At 43.0% G+C, this 20,118-nt stretch overlaps 1 protein-coding gene across 2 annotated transcripts in view; it reads left to right on the forward strand.

Annotated features, from left to right (window-relative positions):
• Window positions 1-19,290, forward strand: part of MARCHF4 (membrane associated ring-CH-type finger 4) — a 123,269-nt gene extending 103,979 nt beyond the window's left edge. For both annotated transcript variants that reach the window (XM_081853103.1, XM_081853104.1), the window contains exons 3-4: window positions 4,618-4,810; window positions 17,124-19,290. In XM_081853103.1, the coding sequence (XP_081709229.1) occupies window positions 4,618-4,810; window positions 17,124-17,485 (555 nt within the window). In that variant the 3' untranslated portion in view covers window positions 17,486-19,290. The remainder of the gene's footprint in view (window positions 1-4,617; window positions 4,811-17,123) is intronic.
• The last annotated feature ends 828 nt before the right edge of the window (window positions 19,291-20,118 follow it).

The raw sequence follows: 20,118 nt of genomic DNA on the forward strand, positions 1-20,118 counted from the left end.
CCTGTGGTTTGACTGGGAAAATTAGAACCCCCATTACACAGTCAAATGTAGTCGGAAACACCGGGCAGATGAGCACAATTAATTATTGTTTTATGCCACCCTCCCTCCAAAGAATTCAGGGCAGTGTATGTTGGGACAGTCTTCCATTGCATCCTCACAGTATCCCTGTGAGGTAGGTTTAGGCTGGGAAAGTGGAGATTTGTGGCTGAGGAGGGTTTGAGGATTCCTCCGCAGTTGAAGTCCAGCTCTCTGAGCCACTCTATGCTACGTTATGCTCTCCTGAAAGGGATGCATCTTTGAGAGCATGTTATACCAAGGAAAGGAGCTGCTTCTCATTGTTTCCTGGGAACGTGTCATGGCACTGATTTTGATCTATAACTCCATTACTGGCTTGAGCCGAATATACCTCAGAGGGTACCCCACAGCTAAGTCCCAACACAATCTCTGAGATCAAAGAAGAGCGGCCTCTTTTTCTTTTCTATTAATAGTTTTTATTGTGCTTTTTAATCAGCTTTACAACAACATATGCAGGTGCCATGCCGCAAGTCCAATTTTGTAGAACGATCCAAGTCCCTCTTCACTTTCTGCCCCCTGACCCCTCCAGTTCCCTTTGTGGCTCTGTATCCGGAGTGCTCCAGAACCAAACAGCATAATAAACAGTTCTAACTATTAGCTTTAAAGAAAAAGGGAGAAAGGGAAGGATCAAGAATAGCAGAAACAGAGAAAGGAAGAAAGAAGTAAAATAAAGGGTTTCTTATTGACTTCCCATATCCCACTATGGGAAATGGTCTCACTTGGCTATAATCATGTGAGGCAGGAGACCCTCCTTGATGTTATGCAGCCACGCATGGGAAGGGGGGTATGTCTGCCACAGGGCAAGCTGCCAAAAGCATGTAGGCATGAGTGGCCTGTGTCACACTGCAGAATAAGGTCCTGTGTTTTGAAGGGCTGCCAGAGGACAGTTCTCTGTTTCTTAGTCCTTTGTTTGAGGGCTGCCTGGTCCAACCCTGCTTCCACTGCAACAGTGCTGGGCAGTTCAAAAGAGCCCTTGTAGATTCCTTGTTGGGTTTTGCTTTTTTTAAATCTGCATTTACAAATCTGCAAATGCTATCTAGGAATGTAGCGTTCCTGAGATCCAGTGTGGGGAAACAGTAGCTAGCATGCACCATACATAGCTTGAGCCAGTATCAGTGCAGACTGCGCAGCCTGTAAAACAGAGAATACACAGAATGGCCTTGCTGCTTTTTAATTAAAAAACAACAACCCAGCCACTAATCAAGCATCCTCCCCAAATAAAACCACTTGTGCAGGTCCAAAAGGGATTTCCAGGAACCCTGACATATCCTTGGAAAGCTTCATTCCCAGGCAATCTTGTACATTCATGTAACTGGCCAGAAAATTATGCTTGGAAGGTTCCTTGCTTCAGTGAAGTGGCCACTTAGCTTGAATTTACGCCCATTAAATGTGCCTTTTCTACTCTGTATAGCTGGGGGTGGGGATTTCATGGGAAAAGGTAACATTTTTCTCTGATGGCCCTAATCAGAGCATAACCTTAATAAACAAGCTAGCAGTCCATCTGTGTAACACAATGGACATTTCACCAAAGGACAGAAGGTCACGCTAGGCCCAAAATATCACACAAATAGTCTTATAGAGGAGCTATATAGAAGATGCCCCTTGGTTAAAGGAATACTGAAAGCAGGCTCCTTTAACCTAATTTCTTTATTTTAACTTTTTTTTATTCAAAATTGTAACAAGGCATATTATCCAAAAACATATCATCCTTGTCCCCCCCCCCCATTTTTCCTTCCTCCTCCCACAAAACCCCCCAACTTCCCTCAGTTCCAGTCTTTGGTTTCTCTAAGAATGCTGTTTTCTGCATGTTACAAAGTTGTATAGATCCTCAAACTATTTAGCTGATTATTATCAATAAAAAGTTTGTGAATGTTTATTCAAAACCTGCCAAGGAGTCCAGTTTGCTTTGTTGCGTCTTCAGATACTTTGTAAAGGGTTCCCATTCATCCTTAAAGTCACAGTTATCCTTGTCCCATAGCTTATATACTTTTAATCTAATTTCTAATGCATTTGAGGGGCAAAAAATTCTCTAGATGAATCCCCGAATGCTAAGCATGGGACCTCAGAGGCTGCTTCATTAGGTGGTCTTCTTTTTTACAGGAGCTGCTTTGCATTACTTCATATCACAAAACTGGAACTTGAATATATAGAAGGATTAAGGCAGTGATAGGGAGCCTGTTGCTCTCCAGATGCTGCTGGATTGCAGCTCCCATCAGCCCCAGCCAGCATGGCCCATGATCAGGCATGATGGGAGTTGCAGTCTAGCAACACCTGGAAGTTCAAAGGTTCCTCATCACTGAATTAAGATCTACCCCCTACCAATTCCTACCTTCACACATTTTTGCCTATAGGTGGTGGTGCTTTGTATTGGCGCTGCCCTCTTTGCTTTCATTGTTCTTTTTGCATATGAGTTTTGTTGATTCTCCCTTCTGCGCTTTTCCTGGATGGCTGCTGCGTCAGCTCGCTCGCTTCTCTTCATGGCACTGCTTGCCAGGCTGCTCTGATGAGGCAATGATACAGTTAGCCTTTTTAAGCCTTGCGAGTGTGTCAGCAATGTAGCCTTAGGTTTGCAAAGGCCCTCTGTGATCTCAGGATGTCAGATGCAGGCATATCACAGTGCATCTGAGGGCAATTAGCTGAACCGTTCTGATGTCATTATCTCAACTGCTCTGATGTCACAGAAGGCTTTGCAAACGTGACTCCTCAGAGGCCATGGAAAAAGCTTTTATTCTGAGTGCCAAAATTTAGGAGCAACTTTAGGTTGAGTTGAACAGCACTGGCATGTATTTGCTGCAAGGGCTTTCAAACCATTCCTTGACAAAGCCAGAAACATACATGACACTTTCTGCTTATAAGGGATGTGCTTGACTAGCAGTTCAAGGGGCCTGCATCATTCTTGTTGCATTCATTGATAAGACAATACTTCCAAAGGGGGGGGGGGGAGGCAGTTCAGCATAATCCTACAGTTCTATTCAGAAGTGCCATCGAGTTCAATTGGGCTTTCTCTCAGGTACGTGGTACATATAAAATCACAGCCTTTCACAAACAGTTGCATTCCTTTCCACACCCAAAGAGCTGTTGTTGTGATCATAGAGCAACCAGATAATGGTGCTCAGAGGAGGACAAAGGACAGCAGCCATGAAGTGTGTAGAGAATGTAAGATCCTGTACTATAAAACTGATAAGAACAAACATGGATGTTTTTGCTGTTAAACAAAACCCTTTATTGAAATTTCACACCATCTAGAAGAGAAGCACAGGGCAAAATGCACACATCCTCAGATACTTCAAAATCTATCTAGCCAGAAGATGAGATGTTTAAAAATAATTTGTAAAGCCTATTTTCACAGATGGATGTCATAACAGAGTGAGTAAATGGAAGGTTACTTGAACCAATCTCACACACTATTTTGCCAGCCAAACATGTAATGTTGGCTGGTAAGTTCCTGGTGTTAGTATATTTCACAATGTTGGTCCTCTGTAAATAATAATCACAGGGGCTCTGCACCTATTAAACAGCTATGGAAGAGCGAGAGTAGCACATTACAAAGCACTATAAAAAGTCATAGCCACAAGAGGCCTGGCCTCTTCAAGGATTTTGTAGGCATTTCCCTTTATATTTTATTTTAAAAAGTACAGTTGTGGGATTATTATTTTTTATCCCTTGTATAATGTCAATTTTTGTGTGACATAAGTAAAAATGTACAAGGCAAAAATGAAATAATTTTTCTCTCTCTTTTGGAAACCTGGTCATTTCTTATCCCATCAAATGATTTTACACACACACACACACACACACACACACTTATTTCTCTCTCTTTCTTTTTAATCTTTTTGACACTGCCATGAAAAGAAAAGAAAAGTGATCAGTTTAAGCTTAAAAGCATGGATATAGTGATGCACAGTTTGACCCTTAGGGCTATGGCTGCATCCCCATCGCCTGGGTACCATTAAAAAGCCCCTGCTTGGTCATGCACAGAGAGCCTCACACCCTTTAGGCCACTCAGGATCACTCCTTTCAAATTATGATGTACCCATGCCATCGTTACTCGTCTGTGCGCCATGGGCAAATGAATTTTACTACCACCATGGCATGTTCCCATGCTAGTTTCTGCAAAACTAGGCATGACCAATATTGTGAGAAAATCATAAAAAAGAATACCTAAGGTGTACTTAATCAATGCACCTACCCAACCCACTCGTAACAAAGCAGCCCATAAATGTTTTGAATGGCAGTGGGCTATGGTCAAACAGTATAATAACAGAACGGAGAGCAGAACAGAGGCATGTGGCAGGCTGTGATCCCATCTTTCTGATCTCCTGTTGCAGACAGGCACAGGACTGTGCTTTTCTTCTGAAGTCTGCTGTCTAAAGAACTGCTAGCATCTGTTGCAAAAGTCCATGCGAAATGCTGTGGGGTGTTCATTGGTAGCCACTGGTACCACTGACTAAGGAATTAATCATCTACATCTTCTGCTTACGCTTCTCTTTTCTTTGTTGACTTCCCCTCCTTCTTCCCCCCATCCCCGCTGCTGTCTTGCAGTGGCAAGCCATTTCTCTGACCGTCATTGAAAAGGTTCAGATAGCGGCGGCCATCTTGGGTTCCCTCTTCCTTATCGCCAGTATCTCGTGGCTCATCTGGTCTACCTTCAGTCCTTCTGCGAAATGGCAACGGCAAGACCTGCTCTTCCAGATCTGCTATGGAATGTATGGCTTCATGGACATTGTCTGTATAGGTGGGTGATTGGATCTCAGTATGAAATGTAGTAACCATAGGCAGTGCTTTTTTCTGGGGGGGGACGACACAGGGGTACGCAAACCCCTAAACATTTTGTGAATCTTTGTACTTTTGTCCATTTACTGTATTTATTTTTCCAGATTTGAACTATAAAATTGTGATTTTCTTGAGTCAAAATGAGAGTACCCCTAAACATTTATTTTAGAAAAAAAAGCACTGACAATAGGAAATCATTTGTAAGAAGGAATTGAGAGGTAGCTTCTTTGCTTTGGGGGGGGGGCATGTCCAGAATGAAGTTTTGGTGCAACTCTTTTTGGACTCAACGGTATTGGTCCTGGTGGGCTTTTCAGAAGCATCCAGTTATCCTGTTTCATATGTAGCATCGTAGCTGAAGTAGACTCAGTCACTAGTCGGATCCAGTATGACAGCTCCTGTCTTTTGACCATTGTGGGCATCTAAGAAATCCCCCCAGACAAAGACATATTTAAATTTCTGCAGTCAGTGGTGTCCAAACTTTATTCAAAGAGGGCCAGATTTGATGAAGTGAAGGGCCATGAGGGCCGACCAAAGGGCTGACCAAAGTTAATGACCTTTTTTTAGGACTGAAGTTGTTGAGCTTTTATTATGATTTTACCCCAAAGTTGTTGAGGTTTTCTTAGGATTTTACCCCAAGAAATAAGCTGCCATGGGGGGTCAGATTAAACCGACCAGCGGGCCAGATTAGGCCCCCAAAACGGACTTTGGACATGCTTGGTTTAGGCCCAACGTGGAAATCCCCAGTGCCTTGGTAAAGATAACTGTTGATATTACAGTGGTACCTCGGGTTACATACGCTTCAGGTTATATACGCTTCAGGTTACAGACTCCGCTAACCCAAAAATAGTGCTTCAGGTTAAGAACTTTGCTTCAGGATAAGAACAGAAATCGTGCTCTGGCGGCGCGACGGCAGCAGGAGGCCCCATCAGCTAAAGTGGTGCTTCAGGTTAAGAACAGTTTCAGGTTAAGAACGGACCTCCGGAATGAATTAAGTACTTAACCCGAGGTACCACTGTAGTTAAAATGCAAATCCGTTGTATTTGCTAACTTATGCATTAAAAATGTGAGACAGAAACTTACTTTGTAGGTTTGCACATTTTGTTTTCTCAGATTATACTGTAAAATCTGATGTTTTAGATAGTGGAGTCTTGTTCTGAATTCAAACCTGCAGACCTAAGATTCATTTCAGCGACAATTTTAATGCTTTGAGAATCTGCATGTGCCAGCCCTGGTACTTGTTACCTAATTGAGGTGCTTGTCTATTCTGATCCCAAAATAATAAATTCCAGTATCCTCACACAAAAGAGAGAAAAATGGGGAACTGATGAGCATAATCAGTTGGCCTTCTCCTTTTGTGGGAGGCTTGCAACAGTGCCAGCCCACCACAAAGAAGAGAGGAAAACGAAGCCATTTCTAGGCAAAAAGAAACAACCAGAAAAAGGAATGAAATGTTTGAAATAAATAAAACTTGGAGAAGGGAGGTTGATGAGGACAAGAAGCAGGTATTCCTCCTGATTTTGAAGGGTGTGCCACAAAGTGCTTGGGGGGGTAGGATGGGACATGAAGGATCCGAGAGAAACTTAATTTGGAACCACTGCATGGCTGGTGGTGATTTCTGAGTCTTTTCCAAGCACATGGGAGGAGAAGCTTTCTTTAATTGACAGTGTGCCATAAATGTTCAATAAACCATGGTATGTGTGGGCAGGAGGGGCAGTGAACTAGTAAAAATGAACAGGGTTTAAGTCAACAGTGGGTTTATTTGCAAGCCCTGGCATAGCTCACATGCTCTGTTGTGTAATTCTGACATTCTTACCACTCCCATTTCTGTAGTTCTCATGAACCACCACAATTGACCGGCCACCACTCAGCAAACATTCCCTTGTATGGAGGGCAACAGATTTTTCTACTAGTCAGCTACAAGCTGGTATCTACTCCAATCCAACCATTTTGTCCACTTTTCTCTTTGGAATTTGGAGATCAGAGAGCAATCATATTTAATGAACAAGATCAGCTTCCCTGCCAGCACACATCCTTTCCCTGCTACACCATCCCTTTTTACCCAGCTATGCAGGGGACAGGAAGAAGAAATTGTCTAAGTTCTCTTGCTTGGCTGCTGATGGGAACAGAGAACAGGTGGGTGGCTAGCAGTTGCCAGTAAGTAACATGATTAACATGGCTTTGGTAAAGCAGAAATTGTTGGCAGCAGCTGGAGTGCTCATCTGTCAGTGGAAGATAAGTATTCTATTTCCGTCCATGAAATGGATGCAAAACCAAGCAAAATAAGCCAGTCCTTAATGAGGGGAGTGAAGAAAATGTTATGTTTAGATGGAAATCAGAGTGTGATTTCTCCATTTCCCTTTCATGTGATTGTTGCATTGTAAATCTGATTGTTAGCTGGATGATAAATAGATAAAGTGGTATTCAACTACGTTCTGCTCAGAGCAGATCCATTGCAATCATAGAATCATAGAATCATAGAGTTGGAAGAGACCACAAGGGCCATCGAGTCCAACCCCCTAAATCAATGTGCCTGAGTCATGTTCATTCATTTCAATGTGTCTGCTCTGAGTAAAACTTACTTGAATACCACCTGAAGTCTTCCCCCACACCCCAGTATATAGCTGCAGTGATAGGACAGACTTCATCTACTAAATTTCTGCTTATCGTGAAACGAAAGAGCACTGTCAGGGGAAAAAATGTGGAGGGTGGAATGCATGAAACAGCAGAAAGTGTATTTTTGCATCTCTTGAAACAGCAACTTTTGCAATGAAAATAGAACCTCACAACAATTCAGCACCCTACCAGTTTGCACACAAAAAATGGGGGTGGATAGTCATGCTTCAGGGATATTGCGTTGCTTCAAATCGACAGGCTGTGTTGATGTTAACAGCTCCTCCTCCTTTGGCATGGCTTATAACTGCTAGCAAACTGGCAGCCTAGAAACCTCGGGTAAGAACCTTTTAAAATGCATATCGCCGGATGAGTTCTCATGTACCGATTCTGCAACGCAGGAGCTCGCTCCTCCTGCGAAGCACTTAAAAGGAGATGGTATCAAAAGGAAGCACAGCCAGCCCTTATGAGAAAGAGGCATTGGGAGTTTGCTCATTAGTGACAAATTAACCAGAAAGCAGGTATGTGGGGAAATGGATCGAGGCTCCCTGCAATTCATGGACGCTGCAGGCATTTTCTAGCAGGTACCTGTGACAGTCGCGTAACCATATTCCATACGGCCATCACAAAAGAGCTGAGTGTGTGTTGGGTCAGGGATAGGAAGTGGTCGGACACTGTCCTATTTTCCCAGCAGCAGAATAATGCAGCTTGAGGGCTGGGGAAATGTGATACCCCTTTGACAGAAGAGCAGAATCTGGATTTCTCACCAGCTGTGGACATCAGCTGCACATTTATTGTTAAGAAAGGAAGACCCTTGCTGTTCTTATTTGTTTATTTAATCTAAAGCAACATTACTCACTTTGTAGGGCCAGAAGAAGAGGCTGTTTTTGGATGAACAGACTTGAAAGAAAACTACATAGGGAAATGACAGTTAGCACAAGACCACCCCATAACATCTGGATGCAATACAGTGGTACCTCGGGTTAAGTACTTAATTAGTTCCGGAGGTCTGTACTTAACCTAAAACTGCTCTTAACTTGAAGCACCACTTTAGCTAGTGCAGCCTCCTGCTGCTGCCGCGCCGCCGGAGCACAATTTTTGTTCTCATCCTGAAGCAAAGTTCTTAACCTGAAGCACTATTTATGGGTTAGCGGAGTCTGTAACCTGAAGCGTATGTAACCTGAAGCATATGTAACCCGAGGTACCACTGTAGCAGGCTTTCGAGTTATGAATTACCACACTTACTGTGACTTGATGCCCCTTCCCCCCTCTCTCTGCATGTTGGAGCCTAGGAAACCTAAGCCCTATAGCACTTTAGGAGCAGAGGAAGCTATCTGGTAGCAGGTCAGAGTGATGGTTTGTCCATCCCAGAGCTGAGTTTCCAGGGACTCAGACAGAGAACTCTTTCCCATCCCCTGCTACCAGATACTTCTGGCTAGAGATGGAACAGGGACCATACTGGATGCAAAGGTGCTCTATGGTGGTACTCTATGATTGAGCTGGAAATGGGGAAGAGACCCCCCAAAAGTAAGAGGTAATTACGTTTGGAGAACCATTTTCTGTGCAAGGTATGCCATTTGTGTCTGCAATACATATAGCCGGTCAAAAAAAAACCCCCACAAAAACCAGTCTTCCAAACTCACAACACTGAGCTGAGCGATGATGACAGTTTGGAAGTTCACTGCACATTCCTGCAAGCACCTGGCCATTAATTAAATGGCAATTCAGATGCAGTTGTGTGACTGGCTGCCTGTATCATTGGAGGCTGCAATTAAGGAAGCTTGATCTTTGCAGATTCAAGTGGCGTTCAGGGTCAGCAGGGCTGGAAACCATCTCTCGTTGAACATCGGGAAGTGTCATCAGATAATGAGAGAGGGAGGCCGGTGAGAAGCACGACTGGCCCGAGAGGGGCGCTGTGCATCACAAGACTTGATTTAACAGATGGCCCACACGGTGCTGTCACTCCATCCACCCACAGACCACCAGAGCTGCATACACAACAAGTGCGTCCCATGATTCGGTTTATTTCTTTTTGTTTTCCTGGCTGTGTCAGTTTACCTCATGCACAGCGGATGACTGAAATAGCAAAAGTGATTATGCAAATTGAGACTGAGGGCTTGGAGGTGATGGAGGGGGTGGGCTCTTGGGGAATTTGTCCCTTTGCAGTGGGCAGTTTGTGTTACTGAAATTGACACTGGCTGCAGGGTAAGTGCAGTAAACACTGCCAGTTCAGAAAGATATTTTTCCAAAACATTGGGGGTGGGAAATAGTTTTAAAGGTGGAATAAATAAATATGGAGCAAATAGGCTTTTCCCCCCCTACGTGACCTGATCAATTTCAATGTTTGACAGGGGATATACTGTACATAAGTACAGTACATAAGTACTGTACTTAAGTTGAATAATGGAAGATTAACGTGGCTGGAGCATTGCTGCATGGCCAACTGTAGCACATTTTGTGTATGTGGTGATGTGAGCTGCTTGCCAGCCTTTACATTTCTATATTTTTCATGCATAAATATATGCACTAATGCGTGCGCACAGCTTCTTCATCAGATCCAGAGAGCCTTTAGCTCTTTGAAGAATCACTGTTTTGCATCTGAACAGCTGGGGAGATGAAATTATAAGCAGAGTCATTCATCTGCCACTCCCTCCACCAGCTGGCAATTTTTGTAGACATCACTGTTGCCTTGGAGAAGGGTTGAAGCTCAGTGTCAGATCACATGTTTTGCAGTGAAAGGTCCGACGTTCAATCCTTAGTCTCTCTAGGTAGGACTGGGAACCAATCCTGTGTGAAACCTTGGAAAACTTTTGGCACCCACTGTAGATATATGAGCCAATGGTCTGACTCGGTATAGGGCAGCACTATCAAGTATAGTAATTTAATTCACTGAAATTGTAAATGCTTGTATGCATTACTATGTATTTAATTTTAGCTGGTTGGTAACTGAATTCTAGAGAGATCTTTTGTGGTTGGGTAATGTTGGACACATGGGAAGCATTTAATGAAGGAGAGACGCCATTTTATGTGAAGCAAGATGACTGTGTTTTAGAATCCACTGTGAACACTGCTAAGTTGAATGGAGTGTTGGAGTCCTTCTTCCCTGCTTGAAAGAAAGAGAGCAAAGCTGCAGGAGAAGGTGAAAGTGGGAAACTCTCCTAGGAGCTGCAAGGCATGGCCTAACTGAGATACAGAAGAGATGAAAATACTGTTGTTTGGAAGTTACAAGAAGAGACTGTAAGCCATTGCTTGGATGAGCATGTGACTGTAAATATTATGTTTTAATTCATCTATAACTATTAGTTTCTGCAAGTGAAGTCTAGACATTGGTTTAATTTCCAAAGAAGGGTGTCAGTCATATATATGATCTGAGCTTTTTAGCTGTGTTTTTGCTACCTTTACTTCAAAAAGCACTCAGGCACTCCGTTGCAAACCAGGAACCACAGGCCTCCAGACTTTTCTGTAAGTCCGGCTGCTGACAGTCAAAGGAAGGCAGAGTTAGGCAGTCCATCCAGCAACCCCTCTGCACAATTGCAGGTAATAGAACAACAGATCAATAGCCAATTAAAACGGATATGTGGTGCTTGATCTTTTGTGGCTTGATGGGAAAGGAAATTAATGGGGGAGCTGCCTGTCAGCGCTCACAATTCAGGATCTCCTGTCAGGACTAATGGCGACTTACTTTTAATGGTGCTGCCTGTTTCAACTGGGCATTGTTTAAAATGTGCCAGGCTAGAAGAACCTTTGGCACTTCCTTCTGCTATCCTTTATACGTCAGACGCAGGTAGGCAGAGAAAGAAGAGAATGATGCACACAGCAAAGATAAGAGCAACACCAAGGAAAAACCACACAAAAGCTGCATTTCTTTCTTGGACAAGACTGAATGGTGTTTATAACAACAAAACTTGTCCCAGTAGCTCTATAGCCCTCTTCATCCTAAAGCAGAAAATTGGCAGGGGCTTGTGTGGCAGTCCTGTCTTTGGCACCCCCATGCTGTCACCTGCTATACTTCTGAAAGGGCTTCAAGGATCTGAAAGAGCTTCTAAGCACATTCCGCTGAACATTCGTAGATGCATCCTCACAGTCAAGAACCTTATACTGTCAGGTTCCTGATCACAAGGAGGCAACAAGACTTGTCCAACTGAATGCACTTAGAAGCAGCATTCAGGCCTGCTCCGTTTGGGACAGTCAAGGGTCAAGTGGGTGTCCCTGGCCCACACAGGGAAGTGTAGGGGGATCCAGTCATTCCACCCTACATCGCCGAAATTGGGCCTTTGCAATTGGATCTGCATTTGCCATGCTTGCGCTTTGCCTGACATTTTCCTCTCTCATGGAGAGGGTGTCTGTTTGCATCATGCCCAAAGGTCACTAGTAATGGCCTGGTCTGAGGTCAGCTGACATCATCCTGAGGCAAAGACCTGCCAATCATGACATACCTCTTGGAGGCACTGCTCTCCCTTTCGTCCAAGTGAGCCACTTCTACCGCAAAGCCATGATTGGGTCATCCATCGGCAATCCACCACATTATATCTGGTGTTGCATCAAACATTTCCCACTTGCTGGCATTATGATGCACCGAGTGGGTGTCCAAGAATCATAGAATCGTAGAATCGGAAGGGATCCCAAGGGCCATCCAGTCCAACCCCCTGCAATGCAGGAATCTCAGCTAAAGTATCCATGACAGATGGCCATCCAATCTCTGCTTTAAAGCATCCAAGGAAGCAGAGTCCACCACCTCCCGAGGGAGACCATTCCACTGTTGAACAGCTCTTAATTTCCGAAAGGTTTTTTTTTAATGTTTAGTCAGAATCTCCTTTCTTGTAGCCATTGGTTCAAGTCTCATGGTGGAGTCCTTGGAGGCCTCTCTCTGTCTTTATAATTTCATAAATATTAATACAACAATAAGAGCTGCCATTGCTTTCAAATGCATCTTGAATGTGCTTGAGACTCACACCAAGGTTCAAAAGTCTGCTCTTCAATATATTCAATATGTAATTCAAAAAGGTAGTATGTTTTATTAAAAATCATCTCTTGTGCTTATTTATTATGTTTTTCTGGTGCACCTGTGCAGCTGAGTGAATTGATGAAACACTGCCAGAAGAGAAAAGAAAAGAAAAGCAATCTTGTTGTGATTGTATGTACAACTGCATAAATTTTAGTTTCGGAGGTAAGAAGGATTATTTCAGCAATGTGCAGGAGTAGACGTGCACATTAGTAAAACATCTCTTGATGCAATGATACGTACAGTCACATCTGCAATGTCACCTGCACATTTGTGCAGTGATATGCCTTGGTAACATAAATCTTTAGGTTTGTGAAAGCAAATAAGTACATAAATAAATAACAGTAAATAAACAAAACAAATAATAAAATGAATGATAAGTCTCTAGAACAACAAATCCACTTTTAAAAAAAGAACTGGACCTTTCGTGGTTTGGAAAGGCATGGGAAAATGCATTGAAAAGTGTGGGTTTGATCAGTGACTAATGGAAAGATGTGTAAGAAAAGCCCCACAAGCCAATCAGAATAAATGCAAGGCAAGTGTTCATTGTTGTATAACCACCCCGTAAACAAATCAGAACAAATGCTCAGTAAAGGCCAAATTTGTACTAGCAAATCCGAGTAAATGCTCAATAAGTAGGTCATCTGGAGAGGCTGTTAATTTATTTTTTTTTAAACGTTTTTATTGCATTTTCAGTTTACAGAAGAAAAAAGAAGAAAAATAAATAATACTCCAACTTTCAAAATACATTTTTAGATTGTTAGCTGGACTTCCCCACACCTCCCTCGCCCTGCATTCTTTACAATAAAACATATCAGCAAATTATTACCTTGTTTCGTATCTTATTTATACCTTTCAAAATATTTTACTTCTAATTTTAAGGTGCCTTCTATCATAAATATTAGATAAAATAAAAAATATAATAACCTTAAATTTCAACTTTTTCTTAAGTGTAACTTATCTTCCCATTTTCTCGATCTAGTTGCAGGAGCTAAGTTCCAAAACATGCAGATTCTTAACATTCATATAGCTTGTATTGTTTTTGCAAATAGTCCTTAATTTTTTTCCAATCTTCTTCCGTTGTCTCTTCATCCAAATCCCGGATTCTGCCAGTCATTTCGGCCAATTCCATATAGTCCATCAACTGCGTCTGCCACTCTTCCAGCGTGGGAAGATCTTGTGTCTTCCAATATTTTGCTATAAGTATTCTTGCTGCTGTAGATGCATACATAAAAAATGTCTTATCCTTCTTTATCACCCTTTGGTTGGAGAGGCTGTTAATTAACCATATCAATCTGGTTCCAACAATATAAGAGCTCTGTTGGATGAGGCCAAAGGTCCATCTAGTCCAGAATCGTGTTGCCAGCACTGGCAGGGAATATGCCTGGGCAGCCCACAAGCAAGACATGAAAGTACTGGCCTCCTATCCACTCCCACCTCCATTGGTCCTCAACAAGTGACATACTCAGCCTGAAGTACTGCCTGAAGGTTGCATATAATCATCTTGACTAGTAGCCATTGATAGAGTCATTCTCCATGAATGTGCCTAATCCCTGCTTAAAGCCAGTCATGACAATGAATTCCACAGTTTCCCTTTTTCTCATCTGTCCTGAATCGGTTCCCCACTAGTTTCATCCTAGCCATTATTTTAGCCAGCTGAACCATATAAAGACGTCATACCAAGAACCAAACAGGCTAAGGGCATATTGTGATTGTGTTAGAATTAAGTTAAAGGCAGCTTTCATTTTCATTTGTTCCAGTACAGCAGAACACAACACTACAGACATTTTAATGATGGCAATCTAACACAACGCGAAGCACACTTTAGCCCTTTGATTTCAATCGGCTTTAAGCACAATTAACAGTGTTAGATTGTGACTTGCAGATTTTCATCACAATTTGTTGAGTTCTATCCATTGAAACATGTGTATTGAAAATGTGTATTTCAAAGGTTAATTTACAAACTCCACCTATTTTTCTCTTGACACTTCATACTCAGGCCCAGACACTTAATTTTTATTTTTTTTAAACCCAAACACAATGTGTTTAAACCACAGCTTTTCCTGCCAAGATACATTGAAGGGGGCTGATGGCAAATTCTGCATATTTTGTTGAGAAATGTAAATATGCACAGTTTGGAACTGACATGTATGTAGCACAGCGGGGAAGCAGGCTTCTGGAATGGAAGGGTTTAATTTCTGGCATCTTTGGTTGAAAAGTTCTCTACTTCCATACTTGAAAAGCTATTGGGCTTAATGGACCACTGATTTGATTCAGTAGAAGACATGTTCACATGTACAGTGGTACCTCTGGTTACAAACTTAATTTGTTCTGGAGGTCCGTTCTTAACCTGAAACTGTTCTTAACTTGAGGTACCACTTTAGCTAATGGGGTCTCCCGCTGCCGTCGTGCCGCCACGCACGATTTCTGTTCTCATCCTGAGGTAAACTTCTTAACCCGAGGTACTACTTCTGGCTTAGTGGAGTCTGTAACCCAAAGTTTGTAACCCAAAGTTTGTCTGTAACCCAAAGTTTGTAACCCAAGGTGTTTGTAATCCAAGGTACCACTGTACTCAGTTATCCACACCTTAGAATAACATGAGATATCCACATCCCTGTTCATTTTGCTTATTTACATATTTATTTACTTTCCTCTCACAGAATATCAGGGTAATGAAGAAAAATCCAAAAACTATTAAAAACAGTAGAAAACAATAATTAAAATGACTGGCTACTCAAGAAAAAATTAAACAACCGCACAGAAAATGTTACACATCTGCATAACTCCAACTGACTCAAATTTATTTTGATGAAATCCTACAGCTTCTTGCAAATTACTCTCTGAGTCCCTCCTTGCTCTCTCCTCAGCTTTCTACAGTTGCAGATGCATTTGCATTATTTCCATCTGCCCACCCAGTCCTCTGCTTGGTTCCTTTTTAATTTTACAGCTTCCTGAGCTCAATGCTGGGAAATCAATAAGTAATTTGGATCCCAGCAACTGCCAAGGAAAACAAACTTATTTTTGCACTTATAGTAAATATTTTGAAGCACAATTTATCTAGGAAAACAGGTGTACGGTTGATGCACTGGCCCATCCATCAACATCATTTTATTAATTGCATGGGATCATAAACACTTATAATTTACAAAGCAAAACAAACAGACTTTAAAAAAAAAATCCTCTTGAATCAGCCTTCTCATTAATATTTGTGATAAGCTTTGAGGCTGAAATGAATTGAATTTTCCACATCTGACTCATGATCCAATGAAGCAGACTCTTGAGGTCATATACTTGAACTTAAATAATTGAGGTCAGGATTCCTCACCAAACTTTTAACAGAAATGTGAGGGTGCTGGCGTTCATTCTGCAATAAACATTTGACCTTCAGCATCAATATTTGACTCCCGCGATTGATCGTTGATCTTTGAAAACAAAGGGGTCTGCCAAATTGCAGATGTACTTGAGTCCACTTGGGCAAAGTGGAAGACCAGCAGATCATATGCATGTGTCCCTCTGAATCACAGTATAAGTTGTGTTTGGCAGCCAGCATACTATTTTTGCACTTGTCTCTTAATATTAGGTGTGGGAAAAGTTTGTGCTAAAGGCTTAAACCATGCCACTTAGTCCATGCCACTTAGTGGGAGGGGTGAAGCAGCAGTGTGGAGGTCAGTAGAATCAATGCAATGCTCCTACTGATGCATCCATGGAGCCCTGACCTTGTTTTTGTCTCATCTCTCCTGGTAAACAGCTGCTGGAGTGGTCCAAAGGCCCATCTAGTCCAGCATCTCCTCACACAATAGCCCACCAGATGCCTGAGGCAGGGGAACCAATCCAGTGCCCTCAACATAACATGTAGTTCTGCTCTCTTTATAGACAGACTCAGCAAATATAATTCCACAAAGAAGGAATTCCTGGGTGCTTTGGACGCTCATTTCATCCTCACTATTTCAGGCCATTCACAGGTCACAGCTATTTGTCAGCAGGTCTGTGCTCAAGAAGGCTGGTCGAGGTAGAGATTGGTCTGATCCAGACAGGCAAGCCATACACTGTTGTTGGTCTTTTAAATCTGTTTATCATTTTAGAATGATGATGGGACTTGGAGCAGGCCATTCTCCCAAATATTAACACTTTGTGTTAAGCGGCAATGAGAGCAAGATGTGCCCCCTAAAGCTATATCAAAAAATGTTCATGGGGCATGTGTACCCTCCAACACTTTGAAGCCCAATCCAGGACCCCTTCCTGGACACCATCTTCTTGTTTTTTTATTGCAAGAGTATGGCAGCCATTTTGGTTGACATGATCTCACGTGGTTTTGCACCCGCCCCCCCCCCCCTTAAAAAAAAACAACCAGCCTTTTTTGGAGCACGGCGCTCTAAAACACATGTTTGGGAGCACCACACAAGATTGCCTCCCCGAAAAAGTGTTTTTTCAGGGGGAAATCGCACCGCAAAATCATGTGAGATTATGGCAACCAAAATGTCCCCCATTCTCTCACAATAAAAAACGGGATTTTCCATTTTTTTCTAGGATACTTGTGGGGTATGTACATGGAGTTGGCCCTAGGTGACTCTCAGAGGTGTGTGTGCAGTGATGATGAGTCAGTGAAAAATTAATAGATTCTCTTTTTTCCCCTCCTATCCACACACTCTTTTTTATTCTACAGGTCTAATAATCCATGAAGGACCCTCAGTTTACAGGATTTTTAAACGGTGGCAAGCAGTCAACCAACAGTGGAAAGTTCTGAACTATGACAAAACAAAGGACCTGGAGGATCAAAAAACAGGGACCAGGACCAACCAACGAACCTCTTCTCAGACTAACCATTCATCCTCCACTGGTGGTGCCACTAGCAACTCTGCTCCAGCCGAGAGTGTGGCTCGGGGAGCTGGCCACACCACGGGCACCTTGTCTGACCACCACTGTGCTTATACCATCTTGCATATACTCAGCCACCTGAGGCCTCACGAACAGAGAAGCCACTCTAGCACAAACAGAGAGCTTGTCATGAGAGTCACGACGGTCTGAGCTAAAGGAATTAAGGAGGCCTTAATGCAACGCGGAGTGGCAGAGGAACTCACAAGGGGAAGGGGGCGCGGCGTGCCTTTCCCCCCACCCTCCACCCCCTTGTCCTCTGCAGCTGCACCAGGAGCACAATAGGCCCTTGGCCAGCCAAGATGGTGGCGGAGGCAGAGCTGCACACACAGCTGAGAGGCGGCTGAAGAGGTTCTGCAGTCGCTGGAAAGTACAACAAAGCAAGTGCAATACAGAACTACAAAAACTGAACTAGGGCAGAGGCTGGTGGGCTGAGGTGGGGTGGGGAGCAGAGAGGGACAGCTGGTCTTACTGCAAGGGAATGAATGGGTAAGTTTTTAAACACCCACGTAGACACGCAGACATTGAATAGGAAGGAAGCAAGGAAGCCAGAGTATTTTAAACTGTATTAACCATGGGGTTCAAGTATTTGAATGCATAAATTATTCTGTGGCCCTATGCTATTTTGTGTGACCACAGGGTGTTCAAGATGAAACAGCAGTCAGTTTATTGCTATTGTTATTTTATATGAGTAAAGACACTCTGCCCAGGTTTTTTTTAAAAAAAAACAACAACAAACAAACAAACAAACAAACGTGCAACAGGTACAAATTCCTGATTTAGCTCCCTCCTCAAACACTACAATTTTTCAATGTTTTTGAGGGGAGGGCCAAATTCATTTGAGCCACAAACATTTGAAGGAATCAATGTCCAAAGCACAAGGTGGATGATTTATGCCAGCCTGGTATTTTTAGACTACAACTCCCACCAGCCCCAATCAGTGCATCTGTGCTAGCTAGAGCTGATGGGAATTGTAGTCCAAAACATCTGGAGGGCACTAGGTAGGGGAAGATTTATGACATTTACCACTGAAAGAATTATTCGTGTGTTTTATTTGCAGATTTTTTCAAAATGGGATTGTCCCCTACTGAATTTCCTACTTGGCATTTCCACCTCATTCTCCAGCACCTCTGTATCGGTGATTTCTCATAAGCCCCTGTGATTTTCCTGCTTTTAAATTTACTTCCTGTAATCTAGCTGCTCCTGGAAACAGTCTCATCCACTTAGTTCAGGCATCCACAACCTACAGCCCTCCAGATGTTTTGGCCTACAACTCCCATGATCCCTAGCTAACAGGACCAGTGGTCAGGGATGATGGGAATTGTAGTCCAAAACATCTAGAGGGCCGAAGGTTGGGGATGCCTAACTTAGGTATTAAGCCACAAAACTTTGCACTCAAAAAACAAATGGAAGTCCCAAGTCCAATCCACATTGTGGATTTAGGCTCCAATCCTATGCACATCTTTCTGGAAATAAGTCCCATTGAACACAGGGGGACTAACTTCTCAGAAACATGTATGGGAGGAGCGCACTGTAAAACTGGTTGAATGGGTCCCTCTCTGCAAGGAACACTGGGAATTCTAGCAGTATGAGTTACACTAGAAATTGCTAAGAGAGACCTCATCACCCTGACCAAACAATTAACAGGATTCTTTGGGAGAAGCCATCATAATCACACTGGTATATTTGCTGGGTACCCGCTGAATAAATTAGAGAATACTCTCCCTTCTCCACAGGTACTTCCACAAGTCACACTAAATGCTGAAGTATCCCGGGTGAAGCTGACTTATCTTACAGTGGATTATCATTATTGTTGCTGTTGTTTTTCGATCCACACAAATTGGCATATTCACCAGATTTGCATACACTGAAGCAAATCTTTGAATGCTTGACATCTACCTAGATTGTGAGTCACCACAGCCTGAACACATCAGTAAAGCAGGGGTTGAATCAGGACGTGATGAATCACAAACTGGATACATGCGGAAGACCAGTTCAGCACCTAAATTCACTGAATAATCAGCATGATTTCAGCTTGGTTTTTTTTTTAAACAATAGATATATAAGTCCCAAGATTGTGTCCACTCCAGGAACCAAGGAAGCATAGGAGCCAACTCCCAGCAGCCAAGGTCCCTGTGCCACCCCTAAACTATTTGAGGGAATGACACACTTAAAGGAGCTTGGCACAAAGTATTCCTTCATTGTTTCCTGTCTCATGGCCACTTTAGATGGTACTTGCTGCCACAAAAGTCCTGATTGCCCATGTTGGACATTATGGACCCTTAATACAGTGCACCTTAGGCCATTCTCGTCCCCCGTTGTGGTGTCCCATGTGAAGCCAACCCTGGCCTATCCCTTGGGGTCTGGCCTGCACAGGTCCCATGTATAGAGTAAGGAGCAATGGAATAGTATCAGTTCCACTTCTCTTTCACAAGGACCAGTACAGTGGCATCCAAATGCAGGCAGCAGCCTGCAAACCTGGCTCACATCCTGGGAACCGTCATTTGTTGAGGATGCTGGAAACTGTAGCTCTGTGAGGGGTCTCCAAAGAACTCTCAGCACCCTGTTCTGGAGGTTCTTTGGTGGAGGGGACCATGATTGTTAAAGTTGTATGAGCGTGCTTGAAATGTGTGGGTGTGACCCTCGTCATTCTCGCCAGGTCAGTTGTAGGAACTCAGCAGTACATGGGATCAGTGTTTTCTGGATGTACCATCCATTTTTCAGGGAACTTATCCTTCTAAGCACAATTGGTGACTCATCTGATACATATGAGGGACGCTACCCAG

The sequence above is a fragment of the Podarcis erhardii genome (assembly GCF_964252035.2).
Source record: "Podarcis erhardii genome assembly, chromosome: 1".
Lineage (NCBI taxonomy): Eukaryota > Metazoa > Chordata > Lepidosauria > Squamata > Lacertidae > Podarcis > Podarcis erhardii.